The 19,613-nt window shown below is 40.8% G+C and overlaps 1 protein-coding gene across 1 annotated transcript in view; it reads right to left on the bottom strand.

The window, feature by feature from the left end:
• Positions 1 to 6,716: 6,716 nt before the first annotated feature.
• The window catches only part of ACVR2A (activin A receptor type 2A), a 64,755-nt gene continuing 51,858 nt past the window's right edge, over positions 6,717 to 19,613 (bottom strand). The window contains exons 8-11 of the mRNA XM_044437930.1: positions 19,246 to 19,360; positions 15,071 to 15,209; positions 12,548 to 12,678; positions 6,717 to 10,660 (exon numbers count right to left, since the gene is read on the bottom strand). Of these exons, the coding sequence (XP_044293865.1) occupies positions 10,466 to 10,660; positions 12,548 to 12,678; positions 15,071 to 15,209; positions 19,246 to 19,360 (580 nt within the window). The 3' untranslated portion in view covers positions 6,717 to 10,465. The remainder of the gene's footprint in view (positions 10,661 to 12,547; positions 12,679 to 15,070; positions 15,210 to 19,245; positions 19,361 to 19,613) is intronic.

Genomic DNA, 19,613 nt, shown 5'->3' with positions numbered 1-19,613 from the left:
TAGGTGGGGGCAGAAGTACAAAAAGTGCCAGCTTTATTTTAACTCAGAGCTCTTCTTGTAGTAATAAACCGTAGGAAAGTTCAACGTTTTAGAATGGGAACAAGTGCCCGAGAGCTAGGAAGTCCAGAGACAATTAACCGCAGGGTCATCTCAGCAACAGCAGGAAGGCTGGATTTTGCCTTAGGTTCCCTAGCTGCTGTAGAGTTTTGTCCTTCAAAGTACTGAATCATATTCTGAGTGAGTCACCCTACCTGGAATCCTCTTTGGCGTATAAGCTTTCTGTACTATTTTCCCAGCTGCACTCTGTTTATTCTACTCCCAGGTGTCAATTCTCTGCAGTGTTGTGTGCCAAGTCTCCCGTCGCATATTCATGGCAACAGGCCATTTCTTTGCAAAAGCTCTTTATTCACCAAAGGGTGCTTAAGAAATGCAACCCTCACAGAATGTAACCCTGTGCTTGCACAGAACGGTTTGTTGAACCCAATCTGAACAACTACTTCCAGGAACCCTCCTTTTGACTATGTCTGGGTCCAATCCCTCCTGAAGGGCCCATTTGGAAGTGAGCCTGCCTCCTTTCTATGCATCTGTCCTTAAATGTTCGCTCCTTTCCTGTCACCTCATCATGAGGTCAGGAGTTGTACCAGATACATGTGACTTGGAGAACTCTCCCATGCCTCCACCCAAAACGTGTGCATCTTGTGCATTCTCAGAGCTGCACTTTGGGAGAGTGGCTTTGAGACAAGCAGTGCTTCTATTATCTCACAGTCTTGTGGCCCATGTTCTCAAGCTTCCTTCTCCCCTTCATCCTCTGTCTCGAAATCCAGATTGGCTCTGGACCCTCAGAGAGCAGCTGTGACAAGTTTGCACAATGTTTTGAGGGTAAAGTCACTCAGATTTGTCTTGAGTTGAACAGTTATCCCAGTGCCATCTCGTCCAATTTTACTGGATGAGCTTCAATTGCGGTCCAAGGATGTGGACAAGGTACTGGGTTCTGTCTGTGCCACAACTTGTTCCCTCGGCACAGTGAGTCTTTTCTGGGTGTCCCTGAGGCTTATGATGGTATCTTGAAGAGGCTGGGTGCTGAGGGCACTGCATTGTGGTGGTTTCACTCCTATCTAGCTGACCATCTCCAAGTGGTGGGACTGGGAGACATTCGCCCTGTGCCTTGGCATTTGTGGCATGGAGTTCCCCAGGGCTCTATTCCATCCTGCATGCTCTTTAACTTCTACATGAAACCACTGGGTGGGGTCATCCTCAGGTCCGGGCTGAAGTGTCATCAGTATGCTCATGACACTTAGCTCTACATCTCATTCTTACCTAACCCCGGTGAGGCAGTGACTGTCCTGAACCAGTACCTTGGCTCAGTAATGGACTGGATGAGGTCCAATAAATTGAAGCTCAGTCCAGACAAGATGGGGGTTCTGTTGGTTGGCAGTCTTTTTGTCCAACTAGGAATTTTTCAACCAATTCTGTACAGGGTTGCGCTCCCCCTAAAGGATAAGGTTCTTGGCTTGGGGGTGCTCGTGGACTCTGAACTCTCACTTGTTTGTCAGGTGGCCTCGGTGGCTAGGAACACCCTTTTTCAGCTTAGGCTGATTTTTCAACTACATTCCTGCTTGTATGAGCAGAGCATTGTCACACTTATGCACTAGTAGCCTCTCATGTGGAACACTGTAATGTCTTCTACGTAGGGCTGCCTTTGAAGACGGTCCGGGCTTTTAAAACTGGGAAAAAAGTATCAGAACTAACTTCGGTCCAATCCAGTTCATTCCAGTAGGTTACTGAGAGTAGGATTTATGATGCATTTTGCCCAGTAGTTTTTGTAACACCCAGTACCGCTGTATGCACAATTTGATCTATTTCTGATTGGATATAGGCAGAATAAGTTTTCTGTAAAATTATGATTGTGCTGAGCAAGGTTAGAAACTCATATTCTTCTCCAAATTGAATGCAGAACAAAAAATGGTGTGAAAGCAGGGAATGGAGGGGCACCATATTGATGTATCTTAATATACTGACTGAACAAGGTACATTATTCTGCACTGTTTTGAGCAAGCTTCATGCTGCATCCGTTCGCATCTCTGCATGCAGTTAACTTGAAGTAGTAGCAATTAATTGCTGTGTAAAGTTTTCTTTTATTAGTTTTGATAGTGGGATGGATATATAATGTTCCAAAGACCACTGGCTATCAAAACAAGCAATTCTGAGGCTATAAATGGATGCTTGGCTCATTGCTTTGTTCAGCCGTGTAGGCCAACCAAATGGAAGAAGTAAGAAAACTTGCATAATTCTAGGTTAATTATTTAAATACTAACCTTTAATGTGGTAGCGTGGAGGACCACAAAGAACTTTGTGTGTCAGAATTGTGTATAGAAATTGCCATCTTGCACAGGCCTCACAAGCACTATGCAGACATAAGAATAATACTGCCTAGGGCAGCAAGCCCATCTCTTCAACTGCAGATTGTTCCCAATCAACTAAGGGATGCATTTTGAAGAGGCAAACTCTCCCAAGAGTAGCACTGATAGACCCACTCTGCTATGTTGATTCCTGAAATCAGTTCCCCATTTCTGTTTTCCCATTGGACCCTGATACGCTCGACCTAATGGAAGACGTATATCTGGACTACTCTGTAGTCTCCATTTCTGTTTAAAGTACATTTGAGCTGGCTGCCTCTGAAGGTACAGGTTTTCCTTCATAGTTTGGGCCTGAAAGCAGCCACGACTCAATTGGAACTAGGCCCAGTTTCCTGTAGTCTCCATGCCACTTCTAAACATTTAGAGGATGGAGTCTCAGGATTCTGGCTTGTCACAGGTTATTTGCTTCATCATTCCTTGGAAAGTGACGCTGCTGCTTCTGCCCATATGATGGCTTCCTTACTATATAAATGCTATACTGTGAATCACAAGAATCTAGCTTGCACACATATTTCACAGTCCGTCTATTATATAGTACCAGCTTTAGTTGGTTTTTGGCATTATCAAGGGTTTTTTTTCTCATTGAGATAGCACAAGCAGCTTACAGGAGAGGGATTGTATATCTATAAACGGAATCCTGAGGATTTCTTGCCGAGGAAGGTTGTGTCAAATATAATAGTCTCAGAGGGCCCCTTCAGGGCCAGTCTGATTTGTGGAGTATGTTGCAAGCACAGGACTGGATAACTGGCTGGGTTGTTTTCCACATGGACTGTCTGAATGGCGATACTTGTGGCCTTCAGTTTTTGCCCATAGCCAGCAACATAGATTGGACTAATTTATGGTGGATAAGACTGCCTTTTAAAGGGAAACATGGAGATTGCAATCTGCAATATCAGCCAGTATACAACAGCAGGTGAGTGCCATTGCATTGCTGTCCTGTTATGGGCTACTGTCTGACTGCTGTGGAAGAAAGAATGCTGGTCCAGATAAGCCTTTGGCTGATCCAGCAGCGCTCTTATGTCCAGTTGGTACCAGCCAATGATCAGTGTAGCTTTATGGGTGGTTTATTCATGCACTCATCTATACTAATGGCCACATTTAGAAATGTCTCTCCAGTGTAAGCTGCAAAACAGTGTAAGATTACTTTTGTTCTAAAAAGTTAATTTTCCTTGTTCCCAAAGATTAGGATTTTGGGGGGAAAAAGCAAAGCGCCCCTAAACAGAGTTGTGGAGGCCACAGGATAGTTTGGTTTCCCAGATTTAGTTTGCAAAGAGCACTTAAACTTCTGGATCAGAGCTTTGCTCTCCCTCCAATGGTATGGAAAGAGCTATGCAGGCAGTTCTCCAAGTTTGGGAAAGTGACCTCATAAGGGTGGGGGTCAGCATTCCACTGGGCAGAGAGAGGATGCGAGAGTGCAGGTTATTATGACTTTTAATTCTATACTGCCCAATAGCTGAAGCTATCTGGGTGGTTTATAGCAACACATAAAGTACCATATAAAATACAGACAGCGATAAAATATATATAAAATATACAACATTTGAAATAAAAGGCTTCAATAGTTTATACAGATTAAATTGTAAGACCTGTTTCAGTAGCTCCAATATGTCAGTGAACTAATTAAATGCCCTCTGGTACAGGACTGTCTTAACCTAGTGATAAAAGAGAGTAAGTTTAGCATATGGGGTGGGGAGACCACTGAAAAAGCAAGCCTCCCTTGGAGGTGGCAATCAGAAGACGTGCCCCCCAAGTGTCCAAGGAGATTGTGGTCCCAAGCTGTATAGGTTTTAATAAGTTAAACAAGCACCTTGAATTGGTTCCAGGAGCATACAGGTAGCCACTGCAAGCTGGCCAAACTGATCTTAACAGTTAAGCTGACAGTGTGAGTCTTGTCTGGATTGGACTTCGGTTAGCTATCATTGTCACAGCCAGGCACTGGTTTAACATATCCACAACTTCAGCTGCTGAAGATGAACAGGAGAAATAGAGCTGTATGGCACCATACTGATGCCAATGCATTCCACAACTCTGGATGACCCAGCTCTGGTATCATGTAGATGTTAAAATAGCATGGGGGTCAAGACTGACACCTGAGCGGGTCCATAGTGGAAAGGCCAAAGACCAGTGCAATGCCCCAGTACCGCCTTCTGGAGCTGGTCATCCAGGTAGGATGACCTTACTTCTTACACAGAGGCATTAATCACCTCCTTGGCCCAGCTGGCAATTGCCTCCCTGCTTTTATAAAAGGGACAAAGATCCAGTAGGCTCTTGGTTGCATGAATCTGGCCAAGCATCTTGTCAGCATCGCTGAGCAGTACTGACTAGAACTATGCTGGAGTTTAAACCCTGGTGGATGAAAGAAATCTTATCCTGGAAGTCACTCACAGATGTATTGAGGCCTCATGTAGGTCTATAATGTCCTTGGGGCCAGCAAGTAATAGGCCCTGGACAACCCTTAAGAGCTCTGCTAGGTGTCGAGAGAGAAGATTGACTGGAGACCATGAGATACTGTTCCTTCACCAGTCAGAGCCTCCAACTATAGGCATATACCAGAACTCATCTTGCTCTACCAGGCGTTTTTCTCTATTTGCAGTCAAGCCAGCTCCTGTTTTGTTTCATTGCTCTCAGATCTAGGGTATACCAGAGCCATGTTCTGTTACAGAGAAAGTATTCAGAACTGGTTCCGGAGACTGACCAGGGATTCTACAGGACTGCCCAGCCATAAGGCCTCAGAGCCTTCTGGAAACAATCCAACTCCATCAGACTCTGGGGGCAGACCATCTTAATGGGTCCCACACCCCTGGATAGGGGAGAAGTTGTTGTTATCCTAAATCTCAACAGGCTGTGAGCTGATCTTGACAAAGGGACTGATTTAAAGCCCCTCCCCCCACCCCTAACTTTCAGATCAGTATTCCCATGCTCAGCTGAAACAACCAAATCCCAAATGTGCCCTGCCACATGTATTGGGTCACTGACATCATTGGACAGTCTTATGGTTGTCATGGAGTTCATGAAATCCTGAGCCACCAGAGTGCGCCTTCAACTAGGATACTCTGCAGGACCATCACCCTGGAAGACCTCAACATCATGGCCAAAGTAACCTCTGTCAGCTCAGGTAAGGAGACTGTTGGCTCACAGGGTGAACAATACACCAACAGATTCCCCAGTCTCTCCTGCTGACTAAGCTCAAGATGCAAATACTCTAGGAATATTTACATATCGGAGAATTTCTATAAACCAGAGCATTTCCCCCACTCCTGCCTTCCAGTCTTCCTTGACGCTGTACCTGGCACCCTGCAAGCAGAGCTGAGAGAGGCTCATTCTCCCCTGTTCACCCAGCCAGGTCTCAGGTGAGCATTTTAGATCAGCTACCTCATCAAAGTCATGGATGAGGGAGGTCTTATTATGCACTGATCTGGCATTCAACAGCAGCGTCTAAGGACAGACTGACAGAGCAACCATGAAACCTGTGGATGTGTAGAGAGCCAGAACATGGCAGGATTGTTAACTGTCTCTGCAGTGTTCTACTTGGCTAACCTGCACAACACCATAGCTCTCTCTACACCTCACTACTCTAACTTGATCTTCAATCAGAAACCCTGCTTGGTCTTGCACCCTCCCTCCGCTTCACTTACAACAGGGAGAGTGAAGCAGCAGCCCCCTTCACCACCAAGCAAAAACGACTAGCAACTAGCAACAATGTTAGAGAAGTCCTTGCTTCCCCTCAGAGGATAAACCACTTTTAGGGTTGTGCTGCTCCACTTCAGACCATAAGCAACAGTCCTGCTGGACATCTACTCATGGGACATTTTTTCCCCTATGAATAGCTATCCCTAGGCAAGCAAAAAGACCTGTGAAAATAGAAGGGGGAAGGACATGGAGGCCTGTGTTGCCTTCTCCCCACTCTGTAAGATACTGCAAACCCTCCAAATTTCTTTTTTCCCCCACCATTTTCCTTCAAGGAATTTAAGGTGGTTAACATAATCTACTGCAATTTATCCAGGCAACAACCCTATGTTGAATCTGTGATTGGCTCAAAGTCACCCAGTGAGTTCTGTAGCTAAGTAGGGACTAGAATCTGGATCACTTGGATTCTAGTCCAGCATTCTAGCAACTATGCTACTGTCAGGATTCAGGTTATTACAATTATTACCTCAACAAGACCTAAACTGGCTGTTGAATCATCTTTAGCACCTCCAATGGGCAAAACAAAATCTGAAAGAAATACGTACACATCTACTAATTTGACATGTTTTAAGGACTAACTTGCCAAAAAACAAAAACAAAAAACTAGACAAGTCACAGTAGTCACTTAATCTTTTATTCATCTTTGGGAATAGGGGAAGAGAAAGCATACATTTATACAATATTTCACAATCACTTTTATCCAGGATGGGGTTATTTTATTTTAAATACTTGCCAAAAAATAGCAAGAGCAGTTTGACAGTAGTACAACAACCTGTGCCCAGAACACTGACAAGTACAGAGTAAAGCTAAATAATTGCTTACCAATATCTTGAGAGGTAACATCTTATATGGACTGAGTGTGCATTAAAAAAAAGTACTGCTGGTTGAGTATCTTGAGGTAAATGGTGTTCCAACAAGGATACTATTTTTTATCATTTGCTCATAATTCTGTACATAGCTTTCTGTATCTTATACCAAATATTCCTAATAAAAATGCATTAAAAAGGTTAAAAAGAGAACTGGAAAAAGGTCAACCAATCAGTCACCTCACTTTGTTAAACTACAATCAGCAATTTATTCTGTAGAACTGTAGTATGAATATTTATCACTACTACATCTGGTTACACCTTAGTTATGCAAGAACTACTCCACATGGATTTTGCTATCAAAGAAGGTATAAAGTTGTGTATTGTAATCCAGACTCATTTTCAGAGTATCACCATGAATGATAACGCTAGGTCAAATAACTCCAACAATAATTACGAGGCACAATCTGTTCCAAAATGCTAAGTTATATTTAGCAACTGTACAAAGAGTAGTCATGCATCATGTGATATAAAGTTCTTAGCATCTAACACAAACCGAAAATGAATTGCAGGGTTTAGACTTCAGTTGATCACAAAACTGGCTATTTTGTGAAATCCTGTGGCAATTATATGGCAGCCAACTAAGTAGACACAGGCAAACCAAAGACAACTGAAAGCTTGAGTCTGGGCTCTAGCTTTTCTTCACAAGTCAAAGATACAAGGTAAACCACCAGAGCTGGCCATACAAGCTGTATGATTCAAATACAAAAAGCAACAATTGTCACAATATCTGCCAAAAAGCAGAGCATCTTCCTAGTTCAGACTTAATGGTGTTTTTTAATGTTGGGTCTTGGCTTAAGCATGTGTTAAAGACGAACTTGCCCACCTCTACATTTTCTGTATAAGTTGGATACAAAGATGTTGAGGTTCCCTGCAAGATGTTATTGTAAATATGGATCAAGACAGTTTGGTAAATCTTAGCAGTTTCACAGATTCTACCAAAAATCTTTTCTGATGTGCTATCATTCTCTTAAAACTAGTTATTTTGGGGATTTTGAAAGACATTTTTAAATATGAAGAGACAGTACTCTGATTGTCAGTTTTGATGATTTTCCCTATATGACCTGGAATCAGAAATATATTAGCAAAAATACACAAGGAAAAAACTCCCACCTGGCTCAGGTCATATTGGTGGAAGTCTGTGTTTGATAGAAAGCTGCTCTATGAAAAATTGGGGGTTAATTTCCCAAGACAAACATAGCATTCTGTGTTTTCAACTAGAAATGGTTCTTATATTTACATGTTTTAGATGTCCACTGATAGTTTTTGCATTTCCTTAGTATAAACACTCATTTGAGGAGAAATGAGACATATCGACCATGACTTCTTGAGTTAGGGTTGCTATATAATTAGTAGCCCTAAAGTAAGTAGCAAGCAAATAATCCTCCTTTATTCAAAAATACAATTGAAGAAACAGTCCCCCTATGTTTGTCACCAAATAGACCGAACAAATTGTGCCCAACAGTATCTGTAACGCAGTTAGGGCATGGAGTTCTCACGGCTACCATAAAACCTTGAGGCAAAACAGTTTCTCTTCATGGCATGCCAGTTACAAACAACTGCTGTTACCTTTCTTCCTGTTTTAGTTCGGTGACCAAAATCTTGTTTATAAATATTTCCTCTTTGTTCCCAGAGATCAGTACATAAGAAAACAGTGTGATTTAATAAATAACTGTTTAGAAGAGAATATTCACAGTGAACAACTGATTGACATTAAAAAAAATATTTATAAATCTAATGCATGGTTAAAAAAATGACCTGACCAGAATCTCGTAATACTGGCTACTGTTGGTTCAGTACTTAGTTTTAGAGAGCAAACTTACTTTGGCCTGTATACATGTAGCTGATCAAATAACTGTAGTGTGTTATTACTTTTCAAAAGTACTTTGGCACCTGTCCTCTTACTGCCCTTTTTCCTAGAGTTTCTTATGGTAAGGCTTGACATCTTAAATGCCTGTAACTCTTGAATACAGTAATTTAAATTTAAAGTTGTAGGGCTTTTTTTTTTTTTGCTAGACTGTGCTACATTATCATCTCAACAGAAATAATTGCATATCTGATGGTAAGCATGTTTTTAAAAAGAAATCTCTAGCTGTATTTTTAATTTTTGGTGACCATAGAGAAACCTATGCATCACAAAATATTACTCTGATAAGCTGGCACCAAAATTAAGTGTTGTGAAGCTGCATGAAAGGCAATGCATGAAAAGTGAGGAGTTCTGGGTAATGAAGCTTCCTGAGGTGATCCTGAAACACAGTGGAAACTGGGTTAGATCCAGGTTTAGCCACATGCAATGGTGCCATTTCCCAAGCTCCAGCTCCTGTCTGAAACACTATTCAGAGGGTCAAAGGCCCTCTGTGTAGCATTTGCAGAAAGCCAGAGAGGCTCATGAGGGGGAGCAGATGTCTGAGTCTTAAATGCACTTAAATCTGAATCCAACCCACTGAATCCTGTTTAGAGAAACAAAATACACTAGTCAGAACATTAACATACATAAAATTGAAAAAAGCTTCTTTCAAAAAAGTAAAGTCAAGAGCTTTCCAGTGCCATCGCTCATAGTTTTTTTTTTTTTAAAGTCATGCTTAAATTTTCAAATTACCGTCAGACACAGCAAACCTAAATATTTAGTCAAATAAATGTATGCAATATTTTGAGAACTGGAGGTAAAGTAAAGCTTTAAACTAAAAATTGGGGAAGATTGTAAGTGAACACACAATACATTTTATACACAAGCTAGAACAAGGAAAGACTAACACACCACTTTAGGAATGGCCATTGACTGTTGGCATGAAGCACAGCTTACCATCTTTAAAAATGAAACAAAACAAAACATCATGAATCTGTAATACATAATATACAAAATCTGGATCAATTCTTTCAGTTTTGTTAGTGTTGTCAATTCAACAATTTAGCATAGGTGGAACTGAGGTATACCTTGTTGAGGGAGGTTAAGTAATGCTTGGAAGCCTTTTTGCTAGATCCCACTTTGATTACATAGAACAGCAGCACACTAAACATTCACAAGCTGTGTCATATTGGCATTACAATAGTCATTTATATAAACACAACAGCAAATGCAATAAAAACAAGTTACCCTTTTTCTTAAATCTGAAATGAAATGTTTGATTTAAAAAAAATAGCAGTAGTTCATTTTAAGGAATTAGTCTTAGTCTGACATGTTAAGAAATGAAATGCCAGCGCTTAAAATGTTGGGATTAGCCAGGATAGGTCCATTTTCTTCTTCTTTTAAGTTTGCTGACATAATTTTGCCATTTTCTCAGTCCCATGTCCTTCAGGCATATGCAAGGAATGCAGTAAGTCTCCTGGGGATCCACATCTGGTGTTGGGCAAGGAGATGTCTTCCTACTGACACTCCAAAGCAGACTTACTGTTCCACATTTCAAGCAGAAAACTGTAGACCAGAAACAGGCCCATTAGCTTAGCAGCTCCAGTTCACAAAGTCTTATTGGTCAAGATGTGTGACCAGTGCAACTATCATAGACTGGATTCTTTGGGAGGGAAGTCCACATTTGTTACCATAGTGACCACTGTCACAATGTCTTCTGTTGTTATAATGTTTGTTAGTCTTTGCATCTGAATAATACGTTCCTCTACACAACCTGCAGATAATCGAGCTTCTGCATCATGATCCCAACACTCCTCTATTGTTTCACAGAGCATTGCCATTCCCTAAAAAGAAAAATATGGATGTATTTTAAAAATCCAAATGATATTCAAAGCAAAAAATCAGACTTAAAATATCTATCTAAAAACACGTTCAATATTTGATCTAAAAACCTGTCAGGTGTAGTAATAGTAACACACTTTATACTCTGGAGATGGCTCAGAAGGTTCAGCACTGGGTTAGCGTGGGCTGCTGGCTGCATATATTACCTGTATTTTTGCCCTCTGTACTAACTACAAGTTTATTCTCTATGCCCAACTCAGTTTGCTAGTTATATGAAATCCTGGAATCCTGCATATCTGAAGGAAGTGCTCTATGAAGCCAACTGAGAAATCCTTGTTTGGGGTCTTCTTTTTTGGGAATTCAGAATGGTGACCCTATCTGGCCCACAGAGGTGTATTTTTGTATTTCTTTCATAGACTTGTCAAAATGGCTATTTCTGAGGGCACTTCCTGGAATGTCTGAGCTTTAAAGCAGCTTTCTTGCTAAAATATGATGCGCTTCTGCTCCCCCCACTCCAAATTGGTTTTATTGTGAAATACACTGCATAAGCAAACATTAACTCAGCAGTAACATGCAGTGAAAACACAGCAAACCAATTTTCACTCAAGAAGCATTCTTCCAAACAGGTTATAGTTGAACTATGTGGATTTTTCAACTCCAGTAAATAGATTTTAACATTTATATATTAAGAATATTACACAAAATGCTTCATGCTGTTCTGATCACTTCTTTAGGCTTTGAAACGTGATAATGAATTGCAATAGAAACCAAAAACTAAGAGAGAGGAAGCCTTACCCAAGAAATTCCTCAAACACAGCTTCCTTTTCAGATCACAATAAGGCAAAATAAAGGCATAATGTAGTTTTATTGAAATTAACAATGTCTAAATTACTTGTGACTAGGTGTCACTCACTTTAAAGCAATTTTTAGGCAGCAATCCTACCATCCCAAGGTGTCTCAAAGGCCACAGGATGGAGTCTATGCCCTTCTCCAAGGTCAGAGAGGAAGGTCCTCTTCAGTGACAATGGCAAACAACACTGTGTAGCAGGGGGACATGAATTGCTCCTACAGAGGACATCTGTCTCCACAAAAACCTTTGGCACCCATATTAAGCATGTTGCTTGCAACTTCAAGTTGCAGCACCACTACTTTTTCCACAAGTCAAGCATTCCACAGAGTGACTTGAGCTTTGACAGGTGCACCAGCCATATAGTCTAGAAACTTCCCCGGAACCATCTGGAAACTTTCTGAATCTGTTAGACTCTGGGGGCAGACAATTCTAACAGGTTCTTCACCCTTGCAGAAGGAAAAAGAGACTGCAAGCATAAACCTCAGTAAAAAGTGATTACTTTTCTTCCAGGAGCTAAGGGTCTCCCTATGTTGACTTTTTACTTTGCATCAATCCTGTGAGGTAGGTTACACTGAAAGGTAGTTTCTGGACCACATCATCTAGTGAGAAAATGGAGTCATGGCTACTTCCCCTCAGGCAGGACGAGCTGTGTATGCATATGTTTCCTGTTTGACTGTCGTGTTTTTGAGTCAGGGTATATTTCTTTATTGAGGGGGAGAGAGAATGAAAACAGACTTCCATATATGCCTATGTTTTCTCTGTCCATATTCTCTAAAGAGGAAGCTTATATTATATTATATTCTCTCTACCACAGAAGAGGTATTAGTCCTTTGTTTCCAGTATGGAGGATGATTTCACCTAACAGTGAAAGGCACTTTAGCATTATTATTGTACTTTGCTGACTATGTGAGTATATATGCAAATGCCATGTGGGAATTCAGTACTGGGAGGGAGTAGAGCACCCACCACAGATTAAAAAGGTCAAAAGTGTTGGCTTCCAAATGGAAACTTCCATATTCTGCCAGTTTGTACTACTTACAGCATGCTTCTGCCAACACTCTCTCAAGACAGGCCTCTTCTTTTTATGTACTACAACTTCTTGCATATCTTCAAGTGAAGGATGCTGACCCACTTCTTCCTCAAAAGGCAACATATACTCATCCACAGGTCCTGCATTTTAAGACACAAGTTACAAGTTTATTAGGCAAGTTACTTTTAAAACCTACCCTTCTTCCATGAAGCAGGTAAATCCAAAAGTTAGTTACTTGTCCTGGCTTTCTGATGTACTCTGTAGATTTAATCATGTGATGGGGGAAGTCTGCCAACAGGGTGCTCTTGCTAGACTTGGTCCTCCCAAAATGAGGCAAGTCAGGATCCAGCCAAAATGGCTAAGCCTAAGTGCTAGTGGGTAGAAACTTAACTCTATGGTATGGGGCAATTTCCGAGGTTCAAACATATATCTAGTGTATAGAAATTCAAGGAGCAGCAACTCGAAGGTTAGCGCTTGTCCAACTTTCTCTGTTCCGGGCACAGAACAGTAACAGACCAGATCAAGTTGTAATAAAACACACAGATAGTTACTGTTTCCTCTATATATGTGGAAAACCATAATATATCAGGCTAGGTGTGAACTGGGTTTTCCCATACTGAGTAACAACTTGCTATGCAAGGGAAGTAAGTACTTTCTCATGTTTTGTGAATCTGTACTGATGCAGCTGAAGGATCATTCAAAGTTCATTCACACCTGATTTATTTATTTATTTATTAAAACATTTTTATGCCGCCCCATTCGCCGAAGCCTGATGAAGTAGCCAGTGTAAAGAATGGATGACTACTGGCACAGATACCTTCCTGCTCTTGCAAGGGAAAACAGCCTTTGGATAGCCACATTTTTTCCCATGGTGCCTAATTCTATGCTGCTGAAACCATCTTGTTTCACCCCTGCCTTTTGCAATAAATATCAAAGTTATTTGACCCACTTGATGAAGCCTGTAGAGAGAAGGAACAGCAGACTACACTACTGAGTCTGTTTCAACAATAAGCATTGTATTAAATCATTCAGTGCTCACAAATAAGGCACTTCAAATACATGGCTGAATTTCTCTTTGAGTGGACTATTTGCTGACTACATGTCAGAGTTGGCCAGATAAGTGTTTAGTGGGTTCTATGAAGGTTTAGCCTGGGTTCTCCATGAGAATAATTTGGGGTGAACTTCTGGATTCAGTGCTAACAGTTTCCGAGTTTCAATGGTGGCCAGCACTGGTATTTATGTAACTGAGATGAGTGTGCCAACTGCACCTGGTATGTCTGAAATGGTCACTTTCACACAGTTTCCTCCCATTTGGACTACTATACTGAACTCTATGTGGGGCTGCCTTTGAAGACTGTTGGGGAACTTCAGTAGGTGCAGAATGCTGTGGCCAGACTGGTAATTCAGCCTAGCTAAGGAGCATGTGATTCTTTTGATACAACACCTTCACTGACTATTTGTCTATTTCTAGGTACAATTCAAAGTGCTGGTTATGACATACAAAAGCCCTGTAGAGGCCTGGCATCAGGCTACCTGAAAGACCATCTTCTCCCGTATGTGCCCATCCCAGTTTAAAATCTTTGGGAGAGTATTTCTCTCAGTCTTTCTGCCACTGGAGACCCATTTGGTTGGGATGCCAGAAAAGACCTTTGTGATGGCTGTTCCCATACTTTGGAACTCCCTGTTGAGGGCTGGACCCCTTTCTGATGTTTGCCTACTGACAGACAACAATGCTTTCATTCATGCAGGCCTCTACCATGTGATTTTGTTTGCAGATGAAGAGGTTAAATTGTTGGGTGCTGTTTTTCTTTTATTGTTTTGTTTCAGTTATGTTTCACATTTTTTACATTATATTTTAATTAAGATTTTGTTTTCAATCTGTATTTAGCTGCTTTGAGCACCATTTTTGGCAGAAGGGTGGGATATAAGTAAGATACAATTTTGTCTGTCTCCATCAGTATCAAACTTCTAAATTTGGTTATTCCAGGATAACAAAAAGGTGATTTTATGGGAGACAAAATCACCACAGAACGGTTATGATTTGTGGCCCTTCTTGAAGGTTAAATATTATCATACAATATATTTTCTCCAGAAGCTGTGAATTACAACTCAGAGGATTTCTGACCAACTGGGGCTTATGGAAGTTGAAGTCCAAAACTTCTGGCAGGTACTAGGCTGGCGTATATAATTCTGTATAGTGCTTGTATAGTAAATAGTTCATGAATAGTCTCTGCATTTATGTGCATACTTCATTTCTGTACCTATATACAACTCAACATTGCTATCTTTAAATAATGAAAATCAAAGCTACTGACAACAAGTCCTTGCTCTATAAAATAAATGCACTTTATGACCACATTTATGGGAAATTTAGTGTTGATTAATTAATTAACCTTAACTTGGAATACTCTTTCCATATATTTAAAAATTGTGTTTTAATCTATTTCAACACTGCCTAGCAGCCAAAGCTCTCTTGGCAGTTCACGGAACTTAAACCCATAATCAATAATATAAAACAAAACATGATTTTACCATCTGATGCAGTACAGCGTGATGCTAGCTCCCACAGGACGAGACCCATGGCATACATGTCTATTCTCAAAAACGCATCCCTTTGGAAGTTTATAGCACCTTCTAACACTTCTGGAGCCATGTATCTTCGGGTGCCAACCTTAAAATAAAACACTAGATGTTAGGGTTATAGGTTCACATTGAAGGTTTAAAACTACAAACATTCAGCATGTGTTCTAGAGAAATAAAAAATCTAATTGTCACTGGCATCAAATTAACTGAGCACTTAATGCGTGGGCTTTGAAAGAGCTCAGCATCCAAACAAACAAAAAGCATTTAACTTTGTTTTGTCAAATATGCAGCCTCTCTTCAGAATACTGCATATTAAAAGAGCATTTAAAATCTTTGAAGCTGATAGTTTTAGTAGCTCTCAGTAATCTTTTGAAGTGTTAAGAGGCATGAGAGCTATTGGCAAGATTAGCCCAGCCCAGCCCAGCCCAGCCAGGGAAATATGCTGTCCAGGATTCAATTATCAAGGTAGTCTCTAGTGCCAAGGATCCCATACAATTTACATAGGATTTTTTATTTAGATTTTTTCTCAAGTTGCTCAAAGCTTCCATGTACTTCTAAGGAAGGAAAGAAAATACTGTATCAGAAAGTAAGCTTAAGTGCCAATACCTTAGCTATTATAAGTTTCCTTTCTTATTCTATAGTTATGTGACGCTTATATAATGCCAAAGCAAACCATTTAACACTTTTACTAGGTTCCTCATGGCTTCTGTGCAGGCTCATATATGGAATCTGCAAGTGTCTGCAGCAGTATTTCAGAACCTTCAAGAGCTCTAGCACACTTGCCTCTGAACAGAAATAAAACATGCTCCCACAAGAATTAAGGGCAAGACTTTCTTCTCAGCATGAAATGGAAATGTATTTTGTCTTTTTGACATATAGTATGAACTTAATATTGCTACAGATGGCCTTTAAGTTTAGCCCAAGTTTTAATGCGTATTAACAGCCTTGGTTCCTCATCTTCTGAGTCACATTGTATAGCACACCTGATATGGACACTTTAACGCTGAGGAGTCTCTTTCGGACACTTCTTGCCAGTCTTTACACCTAGCATAAAGTCCTGATGACCTTGGCAATAGTATATAGCGTACCTGTTTTGATTGTTCTATGGTACTTCAGTAACCTTAGCATCTAGCTAGACCCTGGAACCCAGCACTCATGACATCAATACTCAGCATTTGTGCTGCAAATGGTTCAAGCCCTGGTCAGTCTCTTGGGTTCCACTTATTTCCTACAGTCACACCCTATGATACTATGGACATTCATTTTCCTAATCCAGTCAACACCCCATGTTGTTGACTTCATTTCTTTCTGCACCAGTGCAGGCTTTCGATACTCATTTCCATTCTCATCTATGACTCATACACACAGCCTACCTGCCATTGTGATGCTTGGAACTGTATGAACGTGGCTCCATGTTCAACACAACCTGGAGTCTGAAACCTCAGTATGCTGAAGAATGTATACATGTCATATACCATGAAAGGACTGTACCCCTTTTTTGTATCCTAAACCACAACTTTATGGAGTGGATCTATCATCCTGCCTACAGAAGACACTGAAAGTGCAGGCCTACATATTTACTGCTTCAGCAGTTGAACTTTGGTTGTGAAGCAATTCAGCCTTATAAACTACCACATTTTCGGTACTGCAGCTCCTATAGCCATTATGCACTTGCTCATATTTTACAAGAAAGCACACAAGGTGATAAAAATGAAACTTCTCATTCCTTTTCTTAAGAATTTGTTGTGCATACTCCCTATGGATTATGGCGCCCATGGAGCCAACTGGGTGACTTTGGGCCAGTCACAGACTCTTAGCCCAACCTACTTCACAGGTCTGTTGGGAGGATAAGACTGAAGGGGAAGAGGAGGATTGTGTAAACCTCCTCACGTTCCTTGAACGAAAAAAAGGTGAGCAATAAATATAATACATATCTGGGAGTTATTCATCCTAATATCAATAGCCTTCCAGCCTTCCGACAGACTGTCATGTAGGTTGTGATCCAGGTTACCAGCCTTACATTATTAATGGCTAACTTACATAAGGATGTGCAACCAAACCCTACATACCTGAACCTTGAGACAATGACCACCTTTCCTGGGCACAGAGAATCCTCGCTTTATATACGGTTCCCTCCTTGCTATGGCCATTGCCAGTACCATAGCCTTCTCCTATTGTACTGCTTCTCATCTTCCATGACTGACGAGAGTCATATTACTTCAAGCAGCTGTGCCTCCTTCCCTTAGGCAGTTTTGTAATGCTTCTATGTCTGACAATGAAGTTTACAGGAGGTTTTGTTTTAACCCAGCTCTCTGACATTGTTGGTGCCTACTTGCACAAATGTACTGCTTTGGGATTCATGAATGCAGTACCATATTTTTATAACAGAAGGTGCAACCTATTGAGTATCAGTGTGTACTTCATCATCAATACACTGCAGCTTGTCCCCACCTCTCATGCGTTACCATTATTCCATCTGAAACGGAGGAAGGTAGTTCTCAGAAAAATATGACAGCTTATATTTCTGCTAGCTTTAGTAGATGGCTTAGCTTACACACAGGATGTACCTGCCTAGCTTTCTTTTTGGCATATGCCCTTTTTGGTAGATGCACCTACCGACCTACCTGCCTGTCCATACTATAAGCTTTGCCAATAGAGTGGAAGCCAAATCAGGGAATTTAACTGTAGCTGTCTTCCTGAACTTCCATTATCTTCTTTTGTAACGTTCTGCAGAGATATGCCCAGCTCTTGCTCACAGCATCATGTAGCACTGGTTTGTTGCAAGTCTTGCTTAGCTATATCTGATGGATTTTATCCTATAATAATACTGTTCCTTTATAAGGACAAATTTCATACCTATACCTTATGACAGGACATGCACCTCTAGTTTTTGACGATATGAATATCACCATGGAGCAACTGTCCACTATGTTGACTCTACACTACATACTGAACCATACCTGGAATCACCCATGACATTTCATGCACATGCGTGCGTGCGCACACTCTCATCTATACACACACACCCTCCTCTGAACAGATTAGGCTAACACACATACAGGTCCAATTTGCTACCTCTGAGTAAATCTGGCTCCAACTACCACAGCTCAGACTTTGCCCATTCACTGTAGAGATCTAATTACATTCAGCAAGACATAAATAAAATCCCGTTCAAGCTTTTCTGCTCAACACTACAAGCTCTGAACTAAGGAGGCAGACACTGGGATTGAAGAAGTCCCCATATCCTTCTGCAACACTATAGAGTCTGTAATATAGATCATCTTCCACTCTTGCTTTGTTTACACAGCTTTGTTTACACACTTACAATTTTGTGCCACCTGTTTCTGATTGTTAACTATGCTTACTCTCAGGGCAGAACAATTACATTTATGTACACTCTCTCACCTACTGGTTAGCTTGGCGACTAGTTTGCTTGTCTTTAAGAATCACATTTCCACTATGTACATCCTGTTCTGCTGTCATGTGTCTCTGCTTTGATTTATGAAAAGTCTCTTCTTTGGCCTTTCTGCAATCATATTGGGTATGTTTAGCCTTCCCTCAAGACTCACTTCTTTCATGGCCACCATGCAGGCCATGTCCCTTGTTAAACCACTGTGTTTCTGGTTTGACTTACTCCAACACTTGAGTTACTTGCATTTTTTCTACTCTTATCCTCACAGAGCTGTACAATTTTATCCCACTGCAGAGAGCAAAGCATTTGCTTATGCCTATAATCTGCTCCAGAACCCTCTGGTGATCACCTTGCTGCTCTTGCATATAAGGAGCTGTGCAGAAGCCATGAAGACAGGTTACTTACCTAAAGGTCTCCAAGTGGTAATATGTATATTCATACAACTGTCTTCCTTCCCCACTGCATAGCTGAATACTCAAATACCTAGTTACAGTTAAATAATGTGTCTTTATCAAAAGACAACATACTAGAACAGCTTTGATATTCTGAATTTTACAGCCAACTTTTTTAGAAATAAATCCCCGATACGGTAGCACATACGTGCGTGTGTGTGTGTGTGTGAGTGTGCGTGCGTGCGTGCGTGAATGAATGAATGAATGAATGAAAAGAAGTTGGCAATTTAAATAGAAAAATATCATAATTCTTTACTTACCTGACCATGGGTATCACCTGCTGACTTCCCAGCTTCAAATTTTAAAGCAAGGCCAAAATCAGCAATACAAGCTGTAAGATTATTTTTCAGTAACACGTTCTTGCTTTTGATGTCCCTTGAACAGATCAAGAAGCAAGGTTAGAAAGTCTTATAGAAGAGAATGTATGGGCATGTTTAAGGCTCAACTTGGATTTAGTCATTTCACTATTGTCAAAGTTGACAACTTTTAGCTTGCTGACTAGACAGAACCATTAGTTGGGATTACTACTGTCCCTTCCCATAAATCAGAAAGCTCATGAAATGGAGGAATGATATTTGCTTCATGGCAAGTTTTTCAGAAGGTGTAAGTGCAACTCTGCTAGTGTCTC

This window comes from Varanus komodoensis, unplaced genomic scaffold (genome assembly GCF_004798865.1).
Source record: "Varanus komodoensis strain SLA01 unplaced genomic scaffold, ASM479886v1 scaffold32, whole genome shotgun sequence".
NCBI lineage: Eukaryota > Metazoa > Chordata > Lepidosauria > Squamata > Varanidae > Varanus > Varanus komodoensis.
This window is presented reverse-complemented; position numbering and strand designations above follow the sequence as displayed.